A 26,891-nucleotide genomic window follows, 5' to 3' on the forward strand; every position below is an offset into this window, starting at 1 on the left:
ACCTTGGGGTAGTGGTAGAGCTTCCCCGTGGGGTACATGGCGCCCGTATAGGCCGGGAGCTCCATGACGGGCACTCGGGAGTCATTGATGGTGGCGTAGGCGAGCCTCGTACCGTCTGGAGACCACCAGTGGGCGATGTGGGTCTTTAAAATCTCCTCTACGGGAAAACAGAGAGATGCGAACAGTCAGCACACGGAGCAGGGTCCACGGTGAGCAGGCACGGCCATGAGCCGCCAGATGTGAGGCCCCGGACACTGCGCTTCTACGGCCTCTGAGAGGTCTCCCGGGTCCTGCATTCACCCTCCATCCAACAGGGCTCAGAAGTGCCCGGTGATGACGCCACGCTCACACCACTAACCTGGCCAGTCAGGGCCCAGCTGAGCCGAAGCTGATGCCCTGACACAGGACACAGGTTTGAGCACCATGAACCTAACAAGTGCTTTTTGAATTGGATTACTATTGTGCTGAGGAGGGTTGATCTCAACAGAACCAGAGGAAATCTGTTCACGCTGAAGCAGGGCACAGCCAGGCCGACTCAAGTGAACGAGCCAGCTGTGCTAGAGGCTGAGCCCAGGAAACCCAGCCCAGCTCCCAGGGGACACTAGGGGTTCATGCCCACTGCGTGCACACTGTGTGGACATCATGTGTACACTATGTGTATACTGTGTGGATATCCCATGTACACTGTATGTATATCATGTGTATCCTATGTGTATCTTATGTGTATCCTGTGTGTATACTGTGTGTGTACTGTGCATATCCTGAGTGTATACCGTGTGCATCCTGTATGTATCCTATATGTATACTCTGTGTATATTGTGTATATCTTGGGTGTATACTGAATGTATACTCTATGTACACTGTGTATATCCTGTGTGTATACCATGTGTATCCTGTGTGTATACTGTATGTATACTCTGTATACTGTGTGTATACTGTGCATATCCTGTGTATATCATGTGTATACCATGTGTATACTGTATGTATACTTTGTGTATACTGTGTGTATACTGTGCATATCCTGTGTGCATAGTGTGTGTGTCCTGTGTGTATCTTGTGTGTATGTATTTGCTATATATATTGTGTGCATCCTATGTATATCATGTACATACTGTGTGTATCCTGTTGTTTACTGTTTGTATACTCTGTGTATACTGCGTGCATACTGTGTATATCCTGTGTGTATAGTGTGTGTGTCCTGTGTGTATACTGTGTCCTGTGTGTATGTATACACTGTATATATTGTGTGCATCCTGTGTATATCATGTGTATTTTGTATGTACACATTGTATGTACACTCTGTGCATATTGTGTATGTACTGTGTGTATACCATGTTTATACTGTGTATACCCTTATTCGTGCGTACACACTCACTCCCTCGTGGACAGCCGTGCTAGTGTGCCCCTCGCCTTTGAAGGAAGGACACAGTTTCATCTGTGCGACAGACAGCAAGATGGTCCCATTTTCACCAGAACTGAAATGGACACTGTGAGTCTGAGATTTCGACCAGAAACGCCCGTATCCCACCCTCTCCCAACATCTTGGCTACTAGAGTGTTAACCACGGATGAGTGTTACACACAGTAGAACTTTGTCCTGGGATAGATATCAGTCCTACAACACTCATCCGTGGCGCCAGAGGAGCCCCTGCCCCAGGCTCTGACAAGCAGCAGGTCAGAGCCTGGGGCAGGGGCTCCTCTGGCGCCACCAGCCCTGGTCTCAGGACCCTTTCTTGCCACAGTCTGTGCACCTTGGAGCTAGCTCCCTCCAGGCTCCTTTCTGAGATAATGGTCAGTATCATCCCACAAGCACATCACAGGAGGCCCATTCTGTGGCAGGACAGTCAGAAGGCAGGGAAATTCCTTAACAAGTGAATAAAGAAACGGAGGCAAAATAATTAAACAAGGTCAAACCCTTTGAGCAGTTCACAGTCTGTCTTCCCCCAGCAAGCACACTTGGGAGCGAATGGTTTACACACTCCAGACTGTTCGGGGGCAGACCCGCCCGGTCCAGGCCCCGTCAATGACGTTCTCTAAAACCAAAACCACCAGAGAGGAGCCCTGGCCTCTCGTATGCACATCCTGATGCATCAACTCCCTGAAGGACTGGCCTGGAAAGCTAACGGACACCCTGCTGAGACCCTCCCTGAGACGTTCCTCAGGAGTCCACCGGCCAAAGGAAGGTAAAAGGACCCGGTGCCGCTCACTGAGCACACCACAGCCTGTCACGCTGAAGCTTTTCTCCTGAAGAGACTGGCAACCAGGGGAGCAGTGGGCAGTGGCAGTTTGTCCCAGGCTCAGCCCTGAACCTGCCTCCTGGGCCCCCTTGCTCTCTGACTTTCTCCTGTTGCTTCTTCTACCCTAAGCTCTTCCTGGTTCCTGTCCCCAGCTTTCATAAACACAAATCCCCTGGACTCGCAGTCAGATCTTTCCTGCATGAAGTCAAGAACCTACACACTGCAGGCAGCTGGGGGCGGGACCCGTCGGCAGCAATTGCAGGGGTTGACATTGGGTGTTTATTGTGGTGAACCAGCTCCATGCGCCTGTGGTGACAGAATGGCAACGGAGGGGCCTGAGCTCATGCTGAGAGAGCAAGGCGGGTGCAGGGACCATGGCTGAGAACAATGCAGCCGGGAACAGAGCCGCAGGGGGGAGCGGGCTTGGGGCAGGAAGCCGGGTGGAGGCCTGGCAGCTCCGTGGGCCGTGACCTCACAGGGACCAGACAGTCTCAGGTGGGCTGAAGCTCCGGGCCATGTTGGGGAGGCCCTGCTGCTGTTCTTTCTCCGGGGCCAGGGGCAGACTCCTGGGCATGAGGACGCTGACTGATGGTGCGGTTTGTCCTCCGTCACTGCCACTGTGAGAATATCTCTCATTGCAGAGACTTCTCAGTGGGGTCCCTGATGTGCTGTGGGACCGGTAGCAGCAAATCCAGGAGTTAGACCCCTCATTCCATCACCGTCCAGAATACTTCCTCCCTGCGCTGTGCGAGGCCTCCGGGCCTGCCGGCAGCCTGCCGGAGGTAGGGGTGGGGGTGGGGGGGGACCCAGCATGGGTGACTTGCAGCCGGCACAGGTGACTCTGTCCCTGCTCAGTAGAGTCCTGTCCACTGCGGGAACCTCGGTGTGCCGACTTCCCCTCACACCCCCCAGGTGTGGGCACAGCTGCTCCGTGAAAATGGATTTCCAGCCGCTTCCGCTGCCTCCCAGAGCTCCTGACAGGTCCCCCTCTGTCCCCTGAGGGGCCACCTCCAACGAGTAACCTCCAGGCTCCTCTGAGTCGGGCTTCCCATAAAGCGCGAGGGTCTGCTGAGGTCAAAGAAGAAGAGGACGCAGGTGGCTCCTCTGGGCCTGTGATTTCCAGCGCCTCGGGCAGCAGGACCCCCAAGCGTGTCTGGGAGGAGGCGATGGAGTGACGCTGCACAGACCCCCTGGTCCGTGGACCGGGTGGTGGGAAGAGGCTCCAGCAGACTGTGCGGGAAGGACAGGCGCCGTCTGCCATGCCTGCGGTGGTTCTGCTCAATCACTGCTGTGCTGCAGGGATGCGGGGAGGGAGCCGTCAGGCGCCAGAAATCACGGGAGCAGGGTCAAGGGCAGGGTCAAGGGCAGAGGGAGGAGGGAGCGGAGTCCGAGAAGCCAGTGTGGAGGCCTGGCTGTGGCTCTCACGCTCACTACCTCCTGGCCTCCGGCCAGTCCAGGCCCAGGGAGGCCCCAGCTGACAGAAGCAGAGCCCACCAGCCCCGCAGGGACCACACACTGTGCCGGCACCTTCCTGTCAGACAGGCCCTGAGCCCTCGGTCAGAGGAGAGCAGGTGGGAGGGCTCGCTCGCTTCTCATTCCCACCGTCTGCGTGTCTGTCCTGTGTCTAGACTTGCCCTCAGACCTAAAGGGAGCTACCAGGCCGACGACATCTTGACATTTTTGCACTAATTACAAACGTGCGTGTTCTGCAAGCGTGTGCTCCGGGAACCCCCGCTTAGCGAGGCAGAGGGCGCAGTGCGCGAACCGCTCAGTGAGCTGCGCGAGTAACCTGCCTTTCTGAGCAAGTCCCAGGAGGGGAAACTGGGCCATATGTCTCCCGCCACCTGCTCATCCTGTCCAGGGACCATGTCAGTCACACAAGAGACACAGCTGGGACATTCATTGCGTGACCGCCTCTCCCTTGAACTGTGATCCATGTACTTAGGCACACTGTCGGGTCTGGGCACATGTCCTCATTCCTGTCCCGCGTCTTGAAGAAGCCGGGTCCACAGTGGGGTCACTCACTCCTGCCAAGCAATGGCAGGGCTTGTCCGATGGCGTAAAATCCCATGGGTTAAGGCAGCCCAGCCGAGAGGAGCGACCGCATTCCCTGCACTGCCTGGGAGGTTCCCAGGGAAGCCGTGGGGACGGTGCTTTGGGTAGCAGTGCTCCAGCCCCCTCCATGCAGAGCCGGCAGGATTGGTTGGGGTCAGGGGAGGGCACTCCCCTCTTCTGCCAGTGCCCTGCGGGTGGCTTTGGGGTGCATCTGGTTAAGGGTGAGTCAGAGGCCCCAAAAGGCTGGGGTTGAAGATACTTGACGTCTCCCTGAGGGCCATGCCCAGGGGTTCCCGGAACATGGGCCACGCACAGACCGAAGTTGGCTGCAGAGAAACCCCAGCGGGTCAGGGATGCACAGACATGACTGGGAGGGAATCTGGAGGCTGTGGAGGCGTTGGGAGCTGGGCCCCCCACGGTGGCGCGCCTCATTTCTCTGGAGAGGACAGGCGAGTGGGGAGCCACAGGCCGAATCCTCGCAGGTCGACCCCGCCACATGGTCACACTGCTCTGCTGGGTCCGGCTCAGGGCAGGGACGAGTGGAGACACAGCGGCGGCATCTCTGGTCCCTGAATGGCCAGAGGTCAAGGACGGCACGACGCTGGGCTGACAAGACGCAGAATCCTTGCTGCCCTCTCGTCTGCTGCTCTACATTGAGTCACCTCCCCTGTTGTCGGTGGCTCAGCGCTGGGCCTGCTCCTGGCGGCCTATCAGGAACGCAGTGCCGGGAGCCGCTCGGGACCGCACAGCTGCCGGCTGCCTCTGGAAGCAGAAGACAAGGTGCTCCTGTGGTCCTTGTTGCTGCACAGGCTGCCGTTGCCCACAGTGGGAGGGCCCAGGAGGACTTCGGCGTCTACCCCAGGTCTCATGGGTGGGCCGGGTACACTTTGCTCTTTCTCCCCGGGCCCTGGTGAAAGTCGGCCTGTGGCTGCAATGCTTCGCTTGGTGCGTGAATCAACTCCCCAGGCGGACTAAGTTGGGAAGGTCTGAAGGGACTCAGCTGCCCAGCTAGACAAACAACATCAGACGCGTCTTCCATGACTGAACCCATAAGGACCTTTGACATCATTTCCGGTATCATGGTCTCTTCTTTCAGGGAGTCATTTACACTTTAGTATAAGTGACTTGGCAGAGCTCGACACTTGCAGAGTGTGATAGACTGCATTTTCCTAAGTTGGCCCTGGTAGTGTTTCTGTCTCCCACGCTGTCCCAGGAATTGACTCTAAGGGACACAGTCCTCACCACTAGCAGGCGAGGCCCCTGTCCTCTGTCTTCCACTGGGGCAGTCTCCAAAGCAGCCTGAGCCACCAGAACGCAGTGGAGGTGACGCCCTGTCACTTCTGAGGCCATAAAGGTGGTGTGACTCCCCCCGGCTCTTTCTTGTTGGGGACACTCCCCCTTAAGACCCCCCTTTTGTGGGGAAGCCCAGGCCACATGGAGAGGCACCTATAGGTGCTCCTCCGACATGGCTCCGGTCTCAGCCAATAGCAGCATCCGCCCTGGGACACCTGAGCAGCCAGCCTTCAGATGGCTCTGCCCCTGCCCATGTGCCTGGTTTCTAGGCATCACTGCTTTAATGGACTCGTCTCATTAAGCATAGAACGCTGCCGGGGGCGCAGGGGGGAGGCTGAGGCAGCACACAGGCTCCTATTCCTCTGTGAGCCTCTCTCTTTGGGCTTCCCCATCCTTCCTCTTCATTTTCACTGTGGGGTCTTAAGGAAGCTTCCAGAACTTATGATGATGCCGATGACCCTCCTGCTTACCTGCTCCACGCCCAGGCAGAGATGTTCTCGTGTTTCTCACTCATTTGTCGCTGGTTCACGCACCCGCCCGGTGGATAAGGGACATCAGTAAAGCAGGTGGGGACTTGCTGGCTGGCTGGGCGCCGAGGAGCGGCTCTGAGCTCACAGTGAGTCCGGGAGGAGACAGTGCCCCCTGGCACAGAACCGACGGCGCGGGCACAGCAGAGCCGTGTGTCCCGATTCTTGTTTAGGTTTAGGTGGGGTCCGACCTCAGCCTCGCTGGGGTTCAGACCCCGGTGAGGAAGGCTGGCGACGCCAAGAGTCCTGCTTCCTAAGGCCCAGGGGCAGTGGGGGCGGGCAGGGGGCGGGGCGGGGGAGCAGATGCTGATGCCCTGGAAGCGGTCCTGGGCCCCGGGGGTCGCTCTCGCCTCCTGACGCCTCCTGTCAGCAGCCGCCCTCCTGCTGCATCAGGACACGCTGCTCCTGAGTGTGCACCCGAGTGCAGATACGCCCCTTCCCGCCCTCAGCCGCGTGGGCAGGAGCCACAGATAAACGCAGGTGGTCCACAGGCGGTGACCAGGGACGGTCAGCGCCCCAAAGGGCAGGTGCGCAGGGAGCTGAGTGCCTGCTCCTGCAACAAGGGCCCAGTGTGTGGGACTCGCATGGCGAGGGTGCTGGGCCGGCAGGGACAGAAGCGGATGGGACAGAGACCGGTGGGACAGAGGCCGACGGGACAGAGGCCAGTGGGACAGAGGCCGACGGGACAGAGGCCAGTGGGACAGAGGCTGATGGGACAGAGACCAGTGGGACAGAAGCTGATGGGACAGAGGTTGATGGGACAGAAGCTGATGGGACAGAGGAGGGAGGGGACAGAGACCAGTGGGACAGAGACTGATGGGACAGAGGCTGATGGGACAGAGGAGGGAGGGGACAGAGGAGGGAGGGGATAGAGATAGACGTCTCCGGCCTCCTCTCAGGCCGGATCCCACAGGCAGGGGTGCTTTTTCTAAAGAGGGTCCCCCGCTCACATAGGCCTCAGGCCCCCAATCACATCTGTGCCAGGAGAGATGAATGTGACTTTTGGAGAAAATCCACACAAACACAGTGCCTGCTGGGAAACTGCCTGCCTCTCCCGGGCCTGCCCTGGGCTGTGCACTGAGGGCTGGCTGGTCGCCGGCCCAGCTTCCGGACCTGGCGACCTTCTAGCAGGACAAACGGCGGCATGACATCTGCACTCAACTGGAAACACTCCCTGTCTCTTAGGAAATGACCTGCATCCACCCTCACACCCCACCTGCACACACGGGGTCCACGTTTGCGTGCACTGTGCAGAGCAGTTTTCTGTCCCAGAGTGACTGAGGGTGGCCGTGGCCCCACAGACCTGCAGCCTGACTGCCTGGGCCTGGCAGCAGCCGACCGAGCCCCGTGGAGTGGGCCTGGCAGCAGCCGACCGAGCCCCGTGGAGTGGGCCTGGCAGTCGTCGACCGAGCCCCGTGGAGTGGGTCTGGGAGTTGACGACCGAGCCCCGTGGAGTGGGTCTGGGAGTTGACGACCGAGCCCCGTGGAGTGGGTCTGGAAGCCGCTGACCGAGCCCCGTGGAGTGGGCCTGGCAGTCGTCGACCGAGCCCCGTGGAGTGGGTCTGGGAGTTGTCGACCGAGCCCCGTGGAGTGGGTCTGGGAGCCACCGACCGAGCCCCGTGGAGTGGGTCTGGGAGCCGCCGACCGAGCCCCGTGGAGTGGGTCTGGGAGCCGCCGACCGAGCCCCGTGGAGTGGGTCTGGGAGTTGTCGACAGAGCCCCGTGGAGTGGGTCTGGGAGCCGCCGACCGAGCCCCGTGGAGTGGGTCTGGGAGCCGCCGACCGAGCCCCGTGGAGTGGGTCTGGGAGCCGCCGACCGAGCCCCGTGGAGTGGGTCTGGGAGTTGTCGACCGAGCCCCGTGGAGTGGGTCTGGGAGTTGTCGACCGAGCCCCGTGGAGTGGGTCTGGGAGTTGTCGACCGAGCCCCGTGGAGTGGGTCTGGGAGCCACCGACCGAGCCCCGTGGAGTGGGTCTGGGAGCCGGTGACAGACACCACCAGCGCCTGGCCCCTGGGAAAGGAGCTGCTGGCATAGGCACAGGCTCGTCCCCAGGGGGCGCCCTTCGAGCGGGTGGTGAGGATGTGCTCTGGTTGCTCTCAACCACCCACTTCCTGGCCGCTCCTGACCCCTGTGCCACCTCCACATTGCACAGCACCCTCCCATAGACGGGGCGACCTTGATGGGACAGGGCTGCCCATGAACTCCAGCGCCCACACCCCCTGGTGTTAGTGAGCGTGGGCAACGGTGGGAAATGGCCTCTGCTATTCCCCCCAACGAAACGGGGAAATCTTCCCCAGCTCCAGAAAGAACAACACTTGCACAAAGCCTCCGGCAGCCAGCACTGCAAGGAGGTGGTGCCCTGCGAAGTGACTGGGCATTAAAGCCACGCGGGTCCCTGGGAGGTGAAGGCATGTGGGACCCTGGGAGGTGAAGACACACGGGACCCTGGGAGGTGCAGGCACGCGGGTCCCTGGGAGGTGACGGCACGCGGGACCCTGGGAAGTGAAGGCACGCGGGACCCTGGGAGGTGAAGGCACGCGGGTCCCTGGGAGGTGCAGGCACGCGGGACCCTGGGAGGTGAAGGCACGCGGGACCCTGGGAGGTGAAGGCACGCGGGACCCTGGGAGGTGAAGGCACGCGGGTCCCTGGGAGGTGCAGGCACGCGGGACCCTGGGAGGTGAAGGCACGCGGGACCCTGGGAGGTGAAGGCACGCGGGTCCCTGGGAGGTGAAGGCACGCGGGTCCCTGGGAGGTGAAGGCATGCGGGTCCCTGGGAGGTGAAGGCCCGTGGCCCGATTTCAGTTCTGCGTGGTCTCCGAGTGAGGAGGGAGGGCTGCAGGAGGAGGGAGTGGGGACTCACTTGTACTGAGCGAGGGGCCAGGTGCCTTGCAAACACCACACAGACCCCTGCAGGGCGGCCACATTCACGCCCAAGGGGAGGGGAGAGGTGGACGGGGCAGGACGGGTTGGCTGGCAGACCTCTCTCTCCTTCATCCTCCCCTAGCTGTCCCCTAAGCAGCAGTGCTGAGCTCAGGGGCCCACCTCAGGAGAGTGACCAGGGCCATCCTGGGAGCTTCCGGGGGGACTTGGGAGGACCTGAGGCTCATGACGCGGTCAGCTCGCGGTGCTCAGGGTGACGGACTCGAGCTAGACTTTCCAGATTCAAACTGTGGCCCAGCCACTCACTGGCAATGGGACTTAGGCAAGTGGCGTAGCTTCTTGGTGCCTCAGTTGCCTCATCTGTGAGATGGGGATGATGACAGTATCGACCTCACTGGGCTGTGGTGTGAGAGCTATGTAGTCTTTACACATGAACACACGCATGCCTGTGCTCCGTACATGCCGGAAACCCTCTCATCACCACGCCTGCAGGGCAGCTGAGGGTCCGCAGATCAGCAATTGGGGCGGAGGGGGAATGGAGAAGCTCACAGGAGCTTGGACCGACCGCTGTGGTGGCCAAGAGGGAGTCACTGCCCAGGGCTGCCTCCTGTCTGGTGCGCGGGGAGCCGCTAACAGGAGAACCTCACACCCCGCAGAGTCTCGCTGTCCTCACCCTCCTGGGTGTGGGAAGGTGGAGAGAAACAGGGCAAATGGCCCACATTCCCTCCAGGCCCGTGGATTCCTGCTGCCTCAGGGCAAGGAGCCTCCGGAGCACCCGGGATCAGAGCCAGGAAGCCCTGCGGTCATCGTTCATTTTGGAAAGTGTCTGTGAAAGTTCCATTTTCCTTCTAGCAAACACCCTGCAAACCCTCATCGCCTTCTGCCTTACAGGCTGCAGCTGAGGGCAGGTGTATTGACTTAGAAAGGGAGGGAGGGAGGGGGGGAGACATTGAGATCCGCTGCCCTCGCCTCCCCCACCATGGCCCCGCCGTCCCGCCCCAGACAGAGGTCTAACCGCAACCTGGGTGTATGCCCCGCCCGGAATTCAACCTGCAACCTTCTGCTGTCCTGGAGGGCGCTCCAACCACCTGAGCCACCAGCCAGGCCACCTGGCTTTTTCTTTTTTTGAATTTATCTTTATTGTTGAAAGTCTTACAGATGTCCCCCTTTTTTCCTCCATTGACCCCGCCACCTGACCCTGCCTCCCCCCCCCCCCCCCCAGGCCTAGGGCCACCTTTATTTCTGATAGTTAGAGAGTTGGTGAGGATGGAAATGGGAGGGCGGGACTAACGTCCCTGGTGGAAAGCACTTCACTGTGACTCCCCCCCCCCCACCCCACCCCGACACACACACAGGTCCTTGTCCCTCCTCCAGGGGAGCCCTCCAGTAGCTCCACTGAACCCTCAGCCACCCAGGCGGTGCTGCCATTACCTTTACGTTTTCTTCTCTTAAGGAAATTAATGGGGGAAAAGTTGAAACAATTCGCTGGAATCACACAGCTGGTACCTGGAAGGAGTGGACTATGGAAAACCTTAGAAGAGAAGATGTGTATTTCGGTTTCTTCTCCTCTCTGTTTTCTCTGCTTCCCTCTGTCCACCTCGACCCCAGTGCCGCCTGCGATGTCAGAGCCCGTGGCTGCCGCGCGGAAAATGGGCTTGGCCAGGGGGCATCGTCTACACCAGGTCATCCCGCCAATATCCCCTCCACACGCCCGCCCGCCCGCGGAGACAGCCTGCTGTCTGTGCCGTGACTGACCTAACAGCGGTTTAAATTCAGCTCCTAAAACATGTTCAGCTCACAACAAGGAGGACAATCGGCCACAATGCTCGGACCTCGATATCAACTCAATAACCTACAGAGATTAGCTTAGGTCTCAGGTAATACGTGTCATCCACCCCGTATGCTTTCTAATTTCCGGGATGGTTTTCTTTTCTTCCTGGTATTTTGCCAAAGCTGATCACCGTGAGGTTAGAGTGATTGCAATTCTGCAACTGGCATTTTAGTTGGAGAGTGACTGGGCCACCGAGAGAGACCAGTCCGTCCACAGGGTTTCTTCAGAGCTCTGGCGTCATGCCGTCTCCTGAAAGCGAGCATCCTCGCCGGGAAGCAGAGGGTGGCCGGGAATTCCGTGGACCTTCCTTACTCGCTGGCGTTAGCTCTGACATTCATGGGGGGCCAGGCCTCCTCCTGGGAGCAGCCAGGAAGCCGAGGCAGCCGCTGCAAAGGGCCTCAGGCAGTGTCACCTCACTCGGCGGAGCCACTCTGCACAGTTATCTCAGCACCAGGAAAGCTCACTGTAAAACAGTGCGTCAAAGACCACGTTCGCCAGACAGGAGCTCGGGCTCCCAGTTTCGTCTTTGAAAGGAAGTGGTTCACTGTAAACTGTAACCCACCCTCGGAAACGGTCTCTGTGCTCAACTGGATCAGGTTGCCAATTTGTTTGTTCTGTTGTGTGACCTCGACATCCTGACACGGGGGCAGTTCTGGGTTTGGTGTGAAGGAGTGGTGGGGCTCGGTGGCCACTGCGGCCATGGGGTGCTGCCTGCTGTTGGTGGGGTGCGGGCGGAGAGGCAGCAGAAACACAGATGGCAGCGCCAGCCGCTCCCCGAGCTCAGGCTGAGCTATGCCAAGAGCCTGTCCCAGAGGCACGTCCTCTGATTTCCTGGGGGAGCAACCATGGCCTCGGGCTGGACACTGGGCTAGAGGCGAGGTCACCGTGCCTGGGACACGAGCTTTATCCGCTCCCAGCCGGCCTGCCCCTGAGCGGGCAGCCTTCTCAAACGCGGTGATAGTGGCTTGGCTCGGCGGAGCCACGCCCTTCCTTTGAGAAGAGCTGCCCGGGGGCACCGACCGCCTGAGGTGGGCAACCTGGGGGATGAAGGGGGGGACACTCCTGGTGACTCACCGAGTCTCAGCAGGGCCCTCCCTGGCTCAGCGGGGATCTCTGCTGTCAGGCACAGTAAAGCCCTGGCTGGTTTGGCTGTGGATAGAGCGTCGGCCCTCAGACTGAAGGGTTCCAGGTTCAATTCCGAGATACACATCGGAACAGAATGCGAGACATGCCCCAGTTGCAGGCTCGATCCCTGGCCCCAGTTGGGCCTCATGCAGGAGGCAGCCAATCTATGTGTCTCTCTCACATCAATGTTTCTCTCTCTCCCCCTCCCTTTCACTCTTTAAAAATCAGTGAAGAAGAATACCCTCCAGTGAGGGTTAACACACACACACACACACGCACACACACTTGCACAAACACACACACACACACATGCACACACACGCACACACACGCGCACACACACACACGCACGCACACACACGCACACACATGCGCGCACAAGGACCCTGGGCACTAGTCTGTGTACCGGTGCCTCCTGGGACCTTTGATTAGGAACAATGACCAAGTCCCATGCACCACCCATCCATTCCCATGTACTACCCATCCATTCCCATGCACCACCCATCCATTCCCATGCACCACCCATTCATCCATTCCCCTTGTGTAACTTGAGCAATGGACACTGTGGGAGGGACTTTGCATTCACAAGAGGCTGTGGGAGGTTTGGAGTCTGGGCAGGACCCAGGAGGCAGAGGTGAGGCCTGGATGGGAAGGGGGTCGGCTGCTTCCAGGGGTGACGCTCAGCTCCTTCAGGCACAATCAGGCGCCGTGTCCAGAGCCACTCACACCATCAAGAAAGAGCCCCAGGGTGGAGTCGGGCTGACGGCATAGCCCTGGCCTTCAGCAGGCACCCGGCATGCGGCCTGAATGGAACTAAACTGAGATGACAATAGTCAAAGTAGAAGCCCACTCGCTGGCCACACCCGTCCACCGTCTCCCTCGCCTTTGACGCGGTTCCCAACAGACAGGCCGCACGATGCACCTGTGGTCCCTCAGATCCCCGGCTCGCCAGGCCCAGACGGTGCCACCTTGTCCCTGGACGGCCCTGGGACAGGCAGCCCTTAACCTGGCACCGCCCTTCAGAAACGCTGTGCAAGCAAGAAAGGCCCAGCAAGTGTTTCCTTAAGGAGAGGCCCCAGCTCAGCACGGCCTCTGCCTCTACAGACCCTCCCCAGGCCTGCCCGAGTGCCTCTCTTCCTTCCCCTCTCTGTGGTAGATGCTGCCGGAGTGGGTGCTCACCAGCCAACCCCGTGTCCTCCGAGCTCCACCACGGGCTCGTGGGCCGGCAGGCCACCTTCTCCGTCTGCTTCTGTGAGCCCATTTTACAGAGGAGAGAGTTGAGGCCCAGGGACAATGGAAATGTGCTCACAGGAAGTGTCAGAGCCTTGCTTCGCCCCCAGGGGCGATGCCATGCCTACTCCAGCTATGAGGAGGGTGGACTGGAGACTTCGACAGGAGCCCTGTCACTGACCAGGAGCCTGGGACCCCGGGGCAGAGCCTGGCTCTGTCTCCTGGTTCCTGGTTCGCTGCCGTTCCCAGGACAGGGCAGCCTGGCCAACCAGGGAAGAGGGCACGGCCAGTCCGCAATCTGGCAGCTCCGGCGACTGTTGAATGTGCCCAGTCACATCCGTACTGCCGATCGTCACCTTTCAATGAGGCGAGATACACATGGGAACAGAACGCAGGCAGCGAGACGGGCCAGCACCCGTCCTGAATGAAATGGCCTGTGGCGTCGGACAGTTCGTCAGCGTGCTCCCCACACCCCGGGGCTATGCACACTGGAGAAAATCAAAGGGCCCGAGAACTCTGCGTCCCGGGAAATTGCAAAAGACAAAAATAGCATGCCTGGCGGATCGGTATTGGAATACACAGCCTCATTCTAAATCCAGAAAATCTGGTTTATTCCCCCTTGCACCTGCTGCCTTTTTTCTGCCACTAAATATCGTATCTGAGGTGCGGAGAGCAAAGTTAAATGGGGGGCGGGCACCAAGAAAGAAACTGGTGAGCCTCCAGCCAGGGGGCCAAGGAGGCAGCTGCCAGAGGCTCCTTTGCTGACCAGCGCTGTGATGTGCACAGTCTCACCTGTCCGCTCACCTTCAGGAGAGACCTGACAGGTCCAGTAAGCCCCCACCTGAGCGCAGAACCCGCGGCCCATGGGCTGGGCCACCACCAGGGGCAGCGTCCTCCCACACTGGGGCCAGGAGGGTGCGAAGGTGTGATTCTCTGCCCCCCTGGCTCCTGGCTCCCCAGGCTCTCTGAGCTGACATACTGCCCCACGCCCAGTGCTGCTGTTTGTTACTGGGATAAAAGACAGCAGATGCTTCTCTCTGTGGCTGGAGGCACTTAAGTGGGACGTCTTCAAGAGGCTGCTTTTGCGGGTGGGCAGCCCAAGGCCTTCGGTGGTGCCCAGCTAGTGGGACCTGTGCAGACCCACGGGCAGGACCAAGGGCGTGCGGATGGCTCCCTGTAAAGCCGCCTGGGACTCAAGGGCAAGTCGGCCACATGCCCATCAGGAAGCGGGTCCCTTGTTGTTCCCCGACGTGAAGGACAGCAATGCCAACAGAGACAGCAGCGTGGCGGGCAGACTACCTTAGTCCTCAAACTGTGGTTACGGTGGGGCTTTGAGCAGCTTAGCCGAAATCCGGTTTCTCCGAGTCTGTCTCTGACCTCTGTCTGTGTGTCCTTCCTAGTCTCTCTCTGCCCCTCGCTCTGTCTCTTTGTGTGTCTTTCTCTGACTCTCTGTGTTGGTCTCCGTTTCTCTCTCTCTGTTGCAGCACACACACACACACACACACACACATGCACACACACACACACACACACACACATGCACGCACACTCACTCTCGCATGCACACGCCCTCCCCGTCGCTGACTAAGCATCCTGTTTCAGTGTTACCTGCGTGGGGTGGTCTCGGTGCGGAACAATCAGCTCCCCATCCTGGCACCACCGAGTCAGGGTCCACACAGGGGTTACGCTGGGAAGGTCACGCCCTCCTCCCAGACAGTCCCAGCTCCCTAGTTTCAACTCCCCTTCCAGCGTTCTTTCCCCTTAAAGATGATTCCTCCTGACTCGGAACAATGCTGCAATGAAACAAAAGTCCTTCTATGAAACCCACCAAGAGAGCAGCCCCACCCCCACCCCGTCCTGGAGGCGCAGGCCGAGGAACCCCCAGGGACAGCAGCCTGCCTCCCCTGATGCCTGCAAACTCAGGCACCACTGCTCGACACCCCCTCACTCCTGGCTTCCCTTTCTTCGAATGGCACCACCACACACAGGGCGCCAGGCCCCTGGAGAGTCCACGGACTGTAACTTGGCTCAGGACTAAAGGATTTGGGGGTGGCGTGGCCAAGAACTGGGTCTGTTCTTGTGTGAGTCCCAGAGACTCACGATCCCCTCACCCACCTGAGCCTCCGGAACGCGGAGGCGGGAGGACAGGACGGGGCAGCGGTGGAAGGGCGGCTGATGTGGGCGGCCGCGTGCCCACCTCCGAGCCCTGGCGGGCGGGCAGGAGGCCCAGGATGTTCGCAGCTTTCCTGGGTGTGTCACATCCCCAGGGATGTGATGACGGGGGGGGGGGGGGGGTGTTGGGGGGACAGCCACAGACTTTGTCTTCACTTCCTCCTAGTTGTGCTGTCAGCCCTGCGACAGGACAGCTGTGTCGGGCCACGCCTCCCGGCCTCCCAGCCTCCCCGCTGCCACAGGCCGGAGCTGGGGGAGCCAGGACACGCGCTGCCCCTCTTGAAGGGGACACTTAAGGCATGAGCCCTCGGAACAGCTGGGTTATGCTGGCTCGGTTTTCTAATTTCCGTGTTCTCTGCCTCCATCCAGAACCGGATGCTGCCCAGTGTCTGGACTGTGCTGCACGGCCACGCACGGGTCTGAGGAGGCACCACGGTGCGTGTGGGAGCTGCACGTGGGCAGGCCCTGCCTTCGGGGAGCAGGGACCTACCCGAGACGAGATTTAGAATCCGGTGATCACTGTAAACGTCACACGATGACCGACTCAGAGGCAAGGCCGAAGGAACCCAACATTCAGTCCTCCGGGCGTCAGCACCTTCACCTGCTAACGTGAGGGTCGGACTCACTGGGGTTGACACCCTCTGGCTGTGGGACAAATCCGTCTCCTGCTGTACGGCCGGGAGCCGAGAGCTGGTTTCGAGTTCTTAAACAGCCGGAAAGCCCTCGGAATAGCAGGTCACGCTGTACGAGGATTACGCGAAACTCCAGTGTCAGTCCCTGGCTGTTTCCATGCTGTGATGGCAGCACGGGGGGCGGGGGGCAGAGACGGGCAGGCCCACACCGGCCCCTGCAGAGACGTGTGCTGACTGACCAGGTGCTGGGACCAGGTGGCCACCACGGTCCCTTTCAGCCCCACAGTCCCTGCTCTGTGATTACAGAACCAGCAGCCACATGGCTCTTCTTTCAAGAAAACGCAGGTGGGGCCTGTGCCAGTGGCTCACACCTTTGGGCACATGATCCCACAGAGGAGTCAGCATGCGGAGAAGGGCCTGTGCACCGAGGACACACCTGCATCTGGATTTAGGCGCCGAGGCTGCGCACGATGGCGGGTGAGAATGGCGATGCGCTGGGAACATCCCAGATGGCAATGCACGGGGTCTGATGGGACCTGAGGGAGGGGCAGGTGAGGAGCCGTGAGCACAGGTGCAGCAGCCCAGCCAGTGGGTGGGGGCGGGTCCTCGAGAGCCGTCGCAATGGCTGCCACATCCCAGGCTGCTGACATTTCTGGTCGGGGCGCTGTTCTCACTCAGGTACACACAGAAATCTGCGAACCAGGGACCCACCGGAGCCTCGGCCACTAATACTTCCTGGAGCTGGAGGCCAGGGCCGGGCTCCCTTCAGTTACAGGAAATACCAAGCGCGAGGCTTACTGCGCTGGCCGCTGCCCTCTGCTCCGGCCAGTGCCTGTGGCAGCGCCTGGGGGCCTGACAGCTCTTCCTGACCCCGATGAAACCGGAGGCATTGTCAGCGCCACGTGCATGTCCACAGCCTCCTTTAGAAGCCTGAGGCGACAGGGGCGCAACCTTTGAGAGCAGGTAACGCCTGCAAGCGACCAGGGAGCATGATGGCACTGAGCTCCAAGCTCTTCCTGTCACCCTGTCGGGCACACGAGGGGTCAGGGGGTGAGTCCAGCTGGTGCCCTCACTGCAAGGGCATCTGCACAGATACCCTTTCTAGGCTGGTTTGGAACTCAAAGCACCCTTCCCATAGGCACACATCACAGACGACCATTCGTGAGTGAATAGAGATCAGAAGTTGGAGATCGACTTTGGGTTGGCATTGACCACCCACGGGCTGGGGGCTCCGACCCCGGCGATGCTGGCCAAAAGCACGCAGGGCTGACCGGCTGTCTGACCCGTTTGGGCACAAGAACGGTTGCTGGACAGCAGCGCTGTGGTCCGCGTGCAGCCCTGGCCACGGAGGGGTCCCTGCATTAATTGGCTCATTTAATTTCCACCGTGACTTCAGGAAACAGGAGTGCTGTCAACCTTGTTTTGCAGACAAGAAAACAGAGACACAAAACACTGAATACTCATTGAGTTCATGTTGCATTTCAGCAGCGAGGCAACTGTTGAAAGGCAGGCGCAGCCGCTGCGAAGACCCCTTTCGTCACCAGATTTGAAAATGACTCCAAGTCCATGGAACTCCTGGCTGTCACTTATTTTAAAACGGTATGCCCGGTCTGAACAGTGCAGGACGGGGCCTAAATTCACTCCCACTTGGCTAGTGACGCAAGGGCCCTAACCAGGGCCCTCAGCGATGGTTAGTGTTGGAAGAACCCCATGGCGAATGCACCCCCATGTGGCTCCGTGCGCCTTTCACAGCACCGTTCTCTACCTGTGCATCGGAGAGAGTTGGAAACATGTTCTCACGTAAAAGCTGGTGTGCGTGCCACACCCCCAGCCACGCCAGGCGACTCAGCAGGAGAGCGACCGCCTGGTCCAATGGGCTCGGGCTGCTCAGGCCACGCACACGACACGGTGCAGTACGGCACACACAGCTCACCAGGTATCTGGTTAGCCATGAATTTGAAGAGGGCACGCATGTCCCACGGGAAATGTTACTCCATTTTGTTTTGCTTTCACGGAACTGACGCGTCTGGGTGACCTGGATGGACAGGAAGGAGCTCCCTTCTCTCAGTAGATAGATTTCCTGGGGAAGCACACACTTTTGAATCATTCCATGAACCCCTGTCAATACTTAGGGGTGTTAATGTTTCTTCCTGTGAAGTCCACTCCCTCCATCAGCCCTGCCTCCTTGGATCGTCAGGATAGGGTGTCAGACGGATTGGGCGTCAGAAGGATAGGGCAGGGATCGCACCAGGAGCATGAATCAGTGCGTGGCCCCAGGGCCCGCGGGCCGCCTGACCTTCGGCTCCGGTTCCCTCTCCAGAGCAGCTCGCTGGGACAAGCACCTGCGGGCCATTCCTGCTGGCTGCGTAAGGCGCGTAGGAAACGGTGTGAAGGGTTACAAAGCAGGCCTGCGTCTGTCCCACTGCGCTGCCGCGGGCGGGAGTCTGACCGTGAGGGCAAGGACCCCCACAAACAAGCCCAGTTCCCTGAGCTCCGGCCCTGCTTTCCCAGCAGGTCTGACCACAGTGGGAGTAGTGTTTCCAGAACATTCTGAGCTCAAACTCAGGGTGCACTCCAACAGCAGCAGCTCTGGGAAGGGGCCTCTTTGGCCAGCCCAACCCAGCCACGTCCCCTCCTCCACAGTCGCCCGGAGTGAACGAGTGAACGGCAGCAGTCAGCACAGGGATGGGACAGAGGACCGAGCCACATGGGGCCTGACCCCGGGAGGAATGGGGGGAGCCCAGCAGTAGCAGGGGCTGAGGACATGGAGCGGTGCTCAGAGCACGGGAGACGCGAGGTCCGGGCTGGGGCACAGCGGAGCCGTCCTCACGCTCTTCCCTCGGCCACTGTCCACAGACGCTGCCTGCCTGCGCACCGAGCCGCCGGTGGAGGTGTGGGCCCCACAGAAGCAAGTGGAGGCCGTGTTAACCTCACCCCTGCCGACCGCCACGGGCAGGCTGCCCGGCCAAGCAGGTCCCCGGATCCGACCACATTTCCAAGTAGCTTTCATCTCTGGACTAGTTCAGGGTACAGTCAGCCCCAGGGCTGCATCTATTCCGTTTCAAGCCCCTTCCTCAGCTCCTGGTACTTCAGGCTGCGCTCCACCAGCATCATCTGAAGGTCACTGCCCTCCCTCCCCGCTGCCAGCCTCCACGCCGGCTCAGAGGAGCTGGGCAGACCAGGTGTGTCTATAAGGGGAGAGACGTGCTTCTCAAATGACCCCTACGTCCCGCTTGCCCGGGTGCGCGCCGCTGCCTGCTGCTGGCGTGTTCTGAGGCCTGGTACTCATGTTGGATGATGCATGCGCCCGCCGTGGCCACAGTGGTATGGATGGCTCCTGGTTCCGTCGAAACATTGAAAGACTTAGTCTCATTGTTAGGAACTCATGGGCCAAAGTTTCTTTGCTGCTCCTCTATTCCTGTGTGTGTGACGATGATGAAATAAGAAAACAAACGGCAGCAACACACTCTGTCCCACTAGCAACGAAGACGCCTCCAGAAGAGCGTGGAAACCCGCCTCCCGCCCACACACCGACGTGCCAGGAGCTCTGCACCTCCGACACTTGCATGAAAACCCAAATCCTTAGCAGGGTCCTCGGAGCTCACAAAACCTCTAGTAACGTCTACCTTTTAACTCTGGCTAACCAACTTCAGCAAACCTTACCACAGCGGTAGGACCCTATTAAGCAGTCTTTAATCTCATATTAAAATCAAAATTCGATGTATCTGCATAACATTTGACCAGAAGAATAAAAGAAAGATACACATTTTGCTTGTCAAATCAGTGTGTGGCCACCAGGGGTCAGGGAGCCCAGGGGCCCCGTGAGACACACGGTCTGGGCCACAGCCCACGTCCGGGTGAAGTTCAGCGCTGATGGCACCCATAAACCGGGGGAGGTCTTCCCACAGGCCAACCTGGGTGGAGGGATGGAGACTCCTGGCAGCCACACCTCACCCACGGCTTCTCTCCCTCGCCTCCAACCTCCCTAAACGGTCAGTATGCTTACGATCCTTGAATCAATGGGGCCTTTTGCTGCCAACAAGCCCCGTGGCAGAGGCGCCTCCCACTGCTGTGGGAGTTTGTGTTCGCTCCGGACTAGCCCCTCTGAGCGGAGCCGCAGGCCCTGCGCACTCACTCCCAGTGCAGTTCTCCTCCCGCCTCCCCACCCTCCTTTTAAAAGAATCCTCACAGGGGTTATTTTTCCCATTGAATTTTTTTAGAGAGAGTGGAAGGGAAGGAGGGAGGGGGATGAGAAAGAGAGAGAACCTCAATGTGAGAGAGACAGGGAGTGGTTGCCTCCCACATGTAACCCGACCAGGGCAGGGGATTGAACCTGCAACCCAGGGATGTGTCCTTGACTGGGAATTGAACCTGAGACCCTTCAGGGCACAGGCCGCCGCTCTAACCACCGAGCCACCGGCCAGAGCACCTTTTTTTTTTTTTTTAAGGGAGTGTCTGGAAATGAAACATTAAGTCACAGGATAGAAACAAGCAATCTTTGCCGTTTACCTTCCTGTTACTAACAGAAAGCAGGCCTCCCAGGGCTTCCAGCCTCAGAAATCTCAGCATGGCATCCAGAACTGCCCAGGGAACGACACTGAGTCGATGAGGCGGTCACGTCAGCTGGGATTCAGTGAGATATTGGGGGCGCCGCTGTCCCACCAGTGCAATGCTGTGTCCATGCCTTGAAGAAGTCTCCTTCCAGTGGCTTTGCTAAGCAAAAGCGTAACTTGAACTGCAAAGCACGAGGATCGTGCAGCCAGCACGCCCGGGCCCTTCCCCTTTGGGCCCTTTGGGGCGTTAGGACACTGACCGCTCTGGAATTCGGGGCTCTGCTCACAGAACGTGTAGCCACAGGAGATGCCGGTCAGTGTCCCTTTCATTCCACCGACACCCTCCTGAGGGGCCAAGGATAATGTGGCAATAAAATCCCAAGACTGATTCTCCTGAGGCCCAGAAGGCAGCTCGGAGACCGGAACCTGGGGCTGGGGCAGCAGCGGCCATGTGAGGATAAAGGGCTCCCGTGACCCCACTGGGACGACAGCCCTGACGGGCACCGCGGGCCAGCTGGTCTGCTGGAAGACGGGCTGCACAGAAATGGGATGGTGGTGGCCTGGGGGGGCGGGGAAGCTGACTGGAGGGCTTGGTGCTTCCTGAGGTGCTGGGTGCCTGTCTTGATGGGGCCAAACGGTACCTGCACTTATCACACACGAAACGGTGCCTCACGCTGCGCCTTCCACTGCAGCCGCTTACTGTGTATCTCAACTGTCGTAAAGCAGAGGCCAAGCCCGGACCCATGCCTCAGCGTTTTCAGCGACTTTACGATGGGAAGTCGTACCCGCTGACAGCCTGTGGACCGCACCGCTCGGAGGGGGTTGGGGGGGGGGGTTACAGGGAGGGAGGGAAAGGCCATTTCTGTGCCTGATGACACCGGGAGCCCCCTCGGCTCAGACCAGCGTGGTGGCCGCGTGGTCCCCGCAGGCAGGTGAGAAGCGTGTGAGCCACACCTCCGCCCAGCGCTGGGTGCGCAGGTTCCAGGTTCACATCTGGATTTCTGGAAAGATGACTGTCCAGGACTTGAACAATGTGACTCCCTAAGGCCTCTTCCTTAACCTCGGTGACCCCGGGGGGATGACCTGACCCCACTGGGCTCAGCCGCCACCTGTCAGTCTCAGTCATCACCAGGAACGCTGTTAGGAGAGGCTTCACACTGAAGCCCGAACCCCCACTGGGCTGGTGTTCAGTGGGGCCTTTGGAGGTGGGGTGATATCCTACATGGGGGTGCGGAGACCAGGGCGTGCCTCTCCCCACCAAGTGAGGACCAGGAAGAGACCCCTTGCCAGGCGCCGCCTCACCGCACCTCGACCTGGACCATCAGCCTCCAGAGCTGTGAGAACCGGTGAGTCGCTCAGGCCGCCCATCTGTGATGTTGTCACAGCCTCGATCTGTTATACACGCCTGAGGCGGAGGGTAGTGAGGAAATCGCACGGTGCTCGGCACGGAGCCTGCACGGACAGCCAGCACCACAGGGTGGGAGGGCCTCTGAGCGTGGGCGGACCACGCCTGCTGGGAGCAGAGCTCCACTCGCTGCCTCGCTGCGGAACAGTGCACACCGCTGGGTGCTCTCAGCCAGAGGGAACCAGTGGTAGGAGATGTCCCACGAGGCAGGGACCCGGGGCAGCAGCTCATGTGGATCCGCTCCTTTCAGAAGCGTTAACCTGTTACTTCTTTCCTGACTCTGCCCACCTTGGGGCAGAAAAGGCCCTCGGCCTCTGGGAGAGACTCAGAAACCTGTGCATAGTCCAGTGTCCCCAGAAGCCACCTCGAGTACAATATGCCTCCCAGGATAGTGCCCCTGCCCTTGAGCCAAAGAGCTTGAGTCCTGGGAAGCCCCACGCCTGCCCCGTCTCCCGCCACCGCCTGATGCCCCAACAGTGTATTGTAATTTAGCATAACCTCAAGAAGCTGGAGTTTGATTTATAGTTAAAGTGAAAGGGAACGCTATCAACCACCACCAGGGCCAGTGGCAACTACAGTGACTATATGATCACAGCAACCACAGTAACCACAGCAACCATGGTAACCACCGCAACCACGTTAGCCATGGCAACCATGGAACCACATGACCACAGCAACCATGGCAACCCCAACAACCATGGCACTCATGGAACCACATGACCACAGCAACCATGGCAACCCCAACAGCCATGGCACTCATGGAACCACAGGACCACAGCAACCACAGGACCCTGCTCCTCGGCTGCTCGGTGGCTCACCTTCGTACAGCCAGTCGCTGAGGCCGTTGTAGATGACGTCCTCCTTCCCCGTCGAGACCACGCGGATGGCCTGCTTCCCGACGTGAGCGCAGTAGTAGATGTTGTTCTCAAAGATAAATATCTGGTTTGGGAAGAAAAACACAGGGTTAACCCAGAAGGTGGCCACAGGGAGGCCGCTCTTAAGAAGCCTGAGCCAGCCGTGTGGTTACGGTTTCCGGGGCATTTATCTGGCAAGACAGGTCGTCTCAGGACCCCTGGGCTCACCCGCAGCAGAAAGAACCTGGTTTCAGGTGAATCGGGGACTCGAACTTCCCACGAAGGCGACATAGCCCACCTGCCGTCCTCATTCACCAGGGCGGGCGGTCTGCCGGCCGAACTTGGGTACATTGACCTGACCCCACGGGCTCAGCCGCCACGTGTCAGTCACCGTCACCACCGGGCACGCTGTTAGGAGGGGCTGCACAGTCAGAGCGCATCGACCGTCTCAGCAGTCACATTCCCGACATGAAGACGGCTGGGAGCGGAGATCTGGGGCTCCCCACTGCACGCTCAGTAGCACTGGCTTAGTGGCCGGCTCTGTGCACAGTGATGGGTGAGGTGAGACTCGACCTGCTTGCATTCTACCTACGAGCTGGTGAGAAAGACGAACTGAAGGAAAACGTTCCTGTGCGGCTAGGGGGGTCCTGGGAACATGACACAGGGCGCCTGGGCTTAGGCCACAGGGCAGGAAAGGGTCCCTGAGAGAGAGACCGAGAACACTTTACTGTGGAAAATGCACATGACACCAAAGGTATCATCTTCACTGTTTGTGAGTTTACCACTCGGTGCTGCCTGTGCATCCACACTGTTGCCTGGCCACCAGCACCACCTCAGACCTTGTCATCCTCCCCAGATGGAACCCTGTCCCCAGGCAACACCAACCCCTTCCCCTCCTGCTCCTGGGCCCCCCACTCCGCTTCCTGTCGCCGTGGCTCTGATGGCCGGGGACCTGTCCTCTCAGGGCTGCCCTGGACCCCACGTCCTCAGCCTCCATGGGGGAGCAGCTGTCAGAGTTCCCAGCGACTTTAAGCTGGGACCTGCATGAGCAGCAGGCTGGAGAGAGGGGCTGGGAAGGTGGATCCCACAGAAGAAAGCGCTGGAGAGAGAAGCAGAGGCGGGCGTGGGTGTGGGCATGAGCGTGGGCATGGGCACTGCAGGGACTGGACGGAGGCTCCCTGGGCTGCCCATTAGGGCAAGAAGGGGGCCTGAGGGGAAAGCAGAGTGGCAGCAGCAGCTCTCGGGGTGTCTGTCCCAGGGAGCAGGGCTTAGGAGGGTGCATGTGGGGGAGAGGCAAGTCCTCTGAAGGGAAGCCCATGGGGAGGATCCTGGGGTAGAAGCTCATGGGGAGGAGGCCCATGGGGAGGAGAAGCCTGTGGGGAGGAGCCTGTGGGGAGGAGGAGGCTGTGGGGAGGAGGAGGCTGTGGGGAGGAGGAGGCTGTGGGGAGGAGGCTGTGGGGAGGAGGAGGCTGTGGGGAGGAGGAGGCTGTGGGGAGGAGGCTGTGGGGAGGAGGAGGCTGTGGGGAGGAGGAGGCTGTGGGGAGGAGGAGGCTGTGGGGAGGAGGAGCCGGTGGGGAAGAGGAGGCTGTGGGGAGGAGGCTGTGGGGAGGAGGAGCCAGTGGGGAAGAGGAGCCTGTGGGGAGGAGGCTGTGGGGAGGAGGAGCCAGTGGGGAAGAGGAGCCTGTGGGGAGGAGGCTGTGGGGAGGAGGAGCCGGTGGGGAAGAGGAGGCTGTGGGGAGGAGGCTGTGGGGAGGAGGCTGTGGGGAGGAGGAGCCGGTGGGGAAGAGGAGGCTGTGGGGAGGAGGCTGTGGGGAGGAGGAGGCTGTGGGGAGGAGGAGGTTGTGGGGAGGAGGCTGTGGGGAGGAGGAGTTTGTAGGGAGGAGGAGCCTGTGGGGAGGAGGAGCCTGTGGGGAGGAGGAAGCTGTGGGGAGGAGGAAGCTGTGGGGAGGAGGAGGCTGTGGGGAGGAGGAGGTTGTGGGGAGGAGAAGCCGGTGGGGAAGAGGAGGCTGTGGGGAGAAGCCTGTGGGGAGGAGCCTGTGGGGAGGAGGAGCCTGTGGGAAGGAGGGCCTGTGGGGAGGAGGAGCCTGTGGGAAGGAGGAGCCTGTGGGGAGGAGGAACCTGTGGGAAGGAGGGCCTGTGGGAAGGAGGAGCCTGTGGGGAGGAGGAGCCTGTGGGAAGGAGGGCCTGTGGGGAGGAGGAGCCTGTGGGAAGGAGGAGCCTGTGGGGAGGAGGAGCCTGTGGGGAGGAGGAGGCTGTGGGGAGGAGGAAGCTGTGGGGAGGAGGAGGCTGTGGGGAGGAGGAAGCTGTGGGGAGGAGGAGGCTGTGGGGAGGAGCCGGTGGGGAAGAGGAGCCTGTGGGGAGGAGGAGGCTGTGGGGAGGAGCCGGTGGGGAAGAGGAGCCTGTGGGGAGGAGGAAGCTGTGGGGAGGAGGAGGCTGTGGGGAGGAGGAAGCTGTGGGGAGGAGGGCCTGTGGGGAGGAGCCGGTGGGGAGGAGGAGGCTGTGGGGAGGAGGCTGTGGGGAAGAGGAGCCTGTGGGGAAGAGGAAGCTGTGGGGAGGAGGGCCTGTGGGGAGGAGGCTGTGGGGAGGAGGAGCCTGTGGGGAGGAGGAAGCTGTGGGGAGGAGGGCCTGTGGGGAGGAGGCTGTGGGGAGGAGGAGCCTGTGGGGAGGAGGAAGCTGTGGGGAGGAGGGCCTGTGGGGAGGAGCCAGTGGGGAGGAGGAGCCCGTGGGGAGGAGGAGCCAGTGGGGAAGAGGAGTTTGTAGGGAGGAGGAGCCTGTGGGGAGGAGGAGGCTGTAGGGAGGAGGAGCCGGTGGGGAGGAGGAGCCTGTAGGGAGGAGGAGCCTGTGGGGAGGAGGAGCCTGTGGGGAGGAGGAGGCTGTGGGGAGGAGGAGCCTGTAGGGAGGAGGAGCCTGTGGGGAGGAGGAGGCTGTGGGGAGGAGGAGCCGGTGGGGAAGAGGAGTTTGTAGGGAGGAGGAGCCTGTGGGGAGGAGGAGGCTGTGGGGAGGAGGAGGCTGTAGGGAGGCGGAGCCGGTGGGGAGGAGGAGCCTGTAGGGAGGAGGAGCCTGTGGGGAGGAGGAGGCTGTGGGGAGGAGGAGCCTGTGGGGAGGAGGAGCCTGTAGGGAGGAGGAGCCTGTGGGGAGGAGGAGCCGGTGGGGAAGAGGAGTTTGTAGGGAGGAGGAGCCTGTGGGGAGGAGGAGGCTGTGGGGAGGAGGAGGCTGTGGGGAGGAGGAGGCTTTGGGGAGGAGGAGGCTGTAGGGAGGAGGAGCCTGTGGGGAGGAGGAGGCTGTGGGGAGGAGGAGGCTGTGGGGAGGAGGAGGCTGTAGGGAGGAGGAGCCGGTGGGGAGGAGGAGCCTGTAGGGAGGAGGAGCCTGTGGGGAGGAGGAGGCTGTGGGGAGGAGGAGGCTGTGGGGAGGAGGAGCCTGTGGGGAGGAGGAGGCTGTGGGGAGGAGGAGGCTGTGGGGAGGAGGAGCCTGTGGGGAGGAGGAGCCGGTGGGGAAGAGGAGTTTGTAGGGAGGAGGAGTTTGTAGGGAGGAAGATGGTGGAGGGAGGACCCCACATGAGTCGGTCCCTGTCCTCAGACACCCAGCAGCCTGGTGAGACAGACTGCTGCCTGCTGCCTGCTGCCTGCTGCCTGCTGCCTGCTGCCCACTGCCCGCCGCCCACCACCCACTGCCCACTGCCCACTGCCCACTGACCACTGCCTGCCGCCCACTGCCCAATGCCTGCTGCCCACTGCCCACCACCCACTGCCCACTGCCCACTGCCTGCCGCCCACTGCCCAATGCCTGCTGCCCACTGCCTGTGGGGTGAGCTGAGATCTGAGTGATGAGGCAAAGTCTTTCTTAACAGAGACCTCTGGGGCAGCCAGGGGACGGTGCTCCTGCCGCAGAGTTGGGGTGACGGGAAGACAGTTCTGACCCTGGGCCAGCTCAAACTCTCTGGTGGTGGTGTTGGGGGGGGAGCTCCTTCATGGCTCTCGGATTCTGACTCACGTTTGAGGGACCTGGGAGCTCTGAAGCATCCCATCCCGGCTGTCAGCCTGCCCGACGACCAGCGTCTAGGGGAGACCCCCAGTGACTCCAATGTGCAGGCAAACGTAGGAA

The 26,891-nt window shown here is 60.5% G+C and overlaps 1 protein-coding gene across 3 annotated transcripts in view; it reads right to left on the bottom strand.

Moving 5' to 3' along the window:
- Positions 1–26,891, bottom strand: part of DPP6 (dipeptidyl peptidase like 6) — a 592,252-nt gene that overhangs the window by 78,845 nt on the left and 486,516 nt on the right. For all 3 annotated transcript variants that reach the window (XM_070423592.1, XM_070423590.1, XM_070423591.1), the window contains exons 8-9: positions 22,755–22,875; positions 3–157 (exon numbers count right to left, since the gene is read on the bottom strand). In XM_070423592.1, coding sequence (XP_070279693.1) covers positions 3–157; positions 22,755–22,875 — 276 coding nt within the window. The remainder of the gene's footprint in view (positions 1–2; positions 158–22,754; positions 22,876–26,891) is intronic.

Source organism: Myotis yumanensis, unplaced genomic scaffold (assembly GCF_028538775.1).
Source record: "Myotis yumanensis isolate MYYU_CA2020_CCGP unplaced genomic scaffold, mMyoYum1.0.hap1 SCAF_9, whole genome shotgun sequence".
Lineage (NCBI taxonomy): Eukaryota > Metazoa > Chordata > Mammalia > Chiroptera > Vespertilionidae > Myotis > Myotis yumanensis.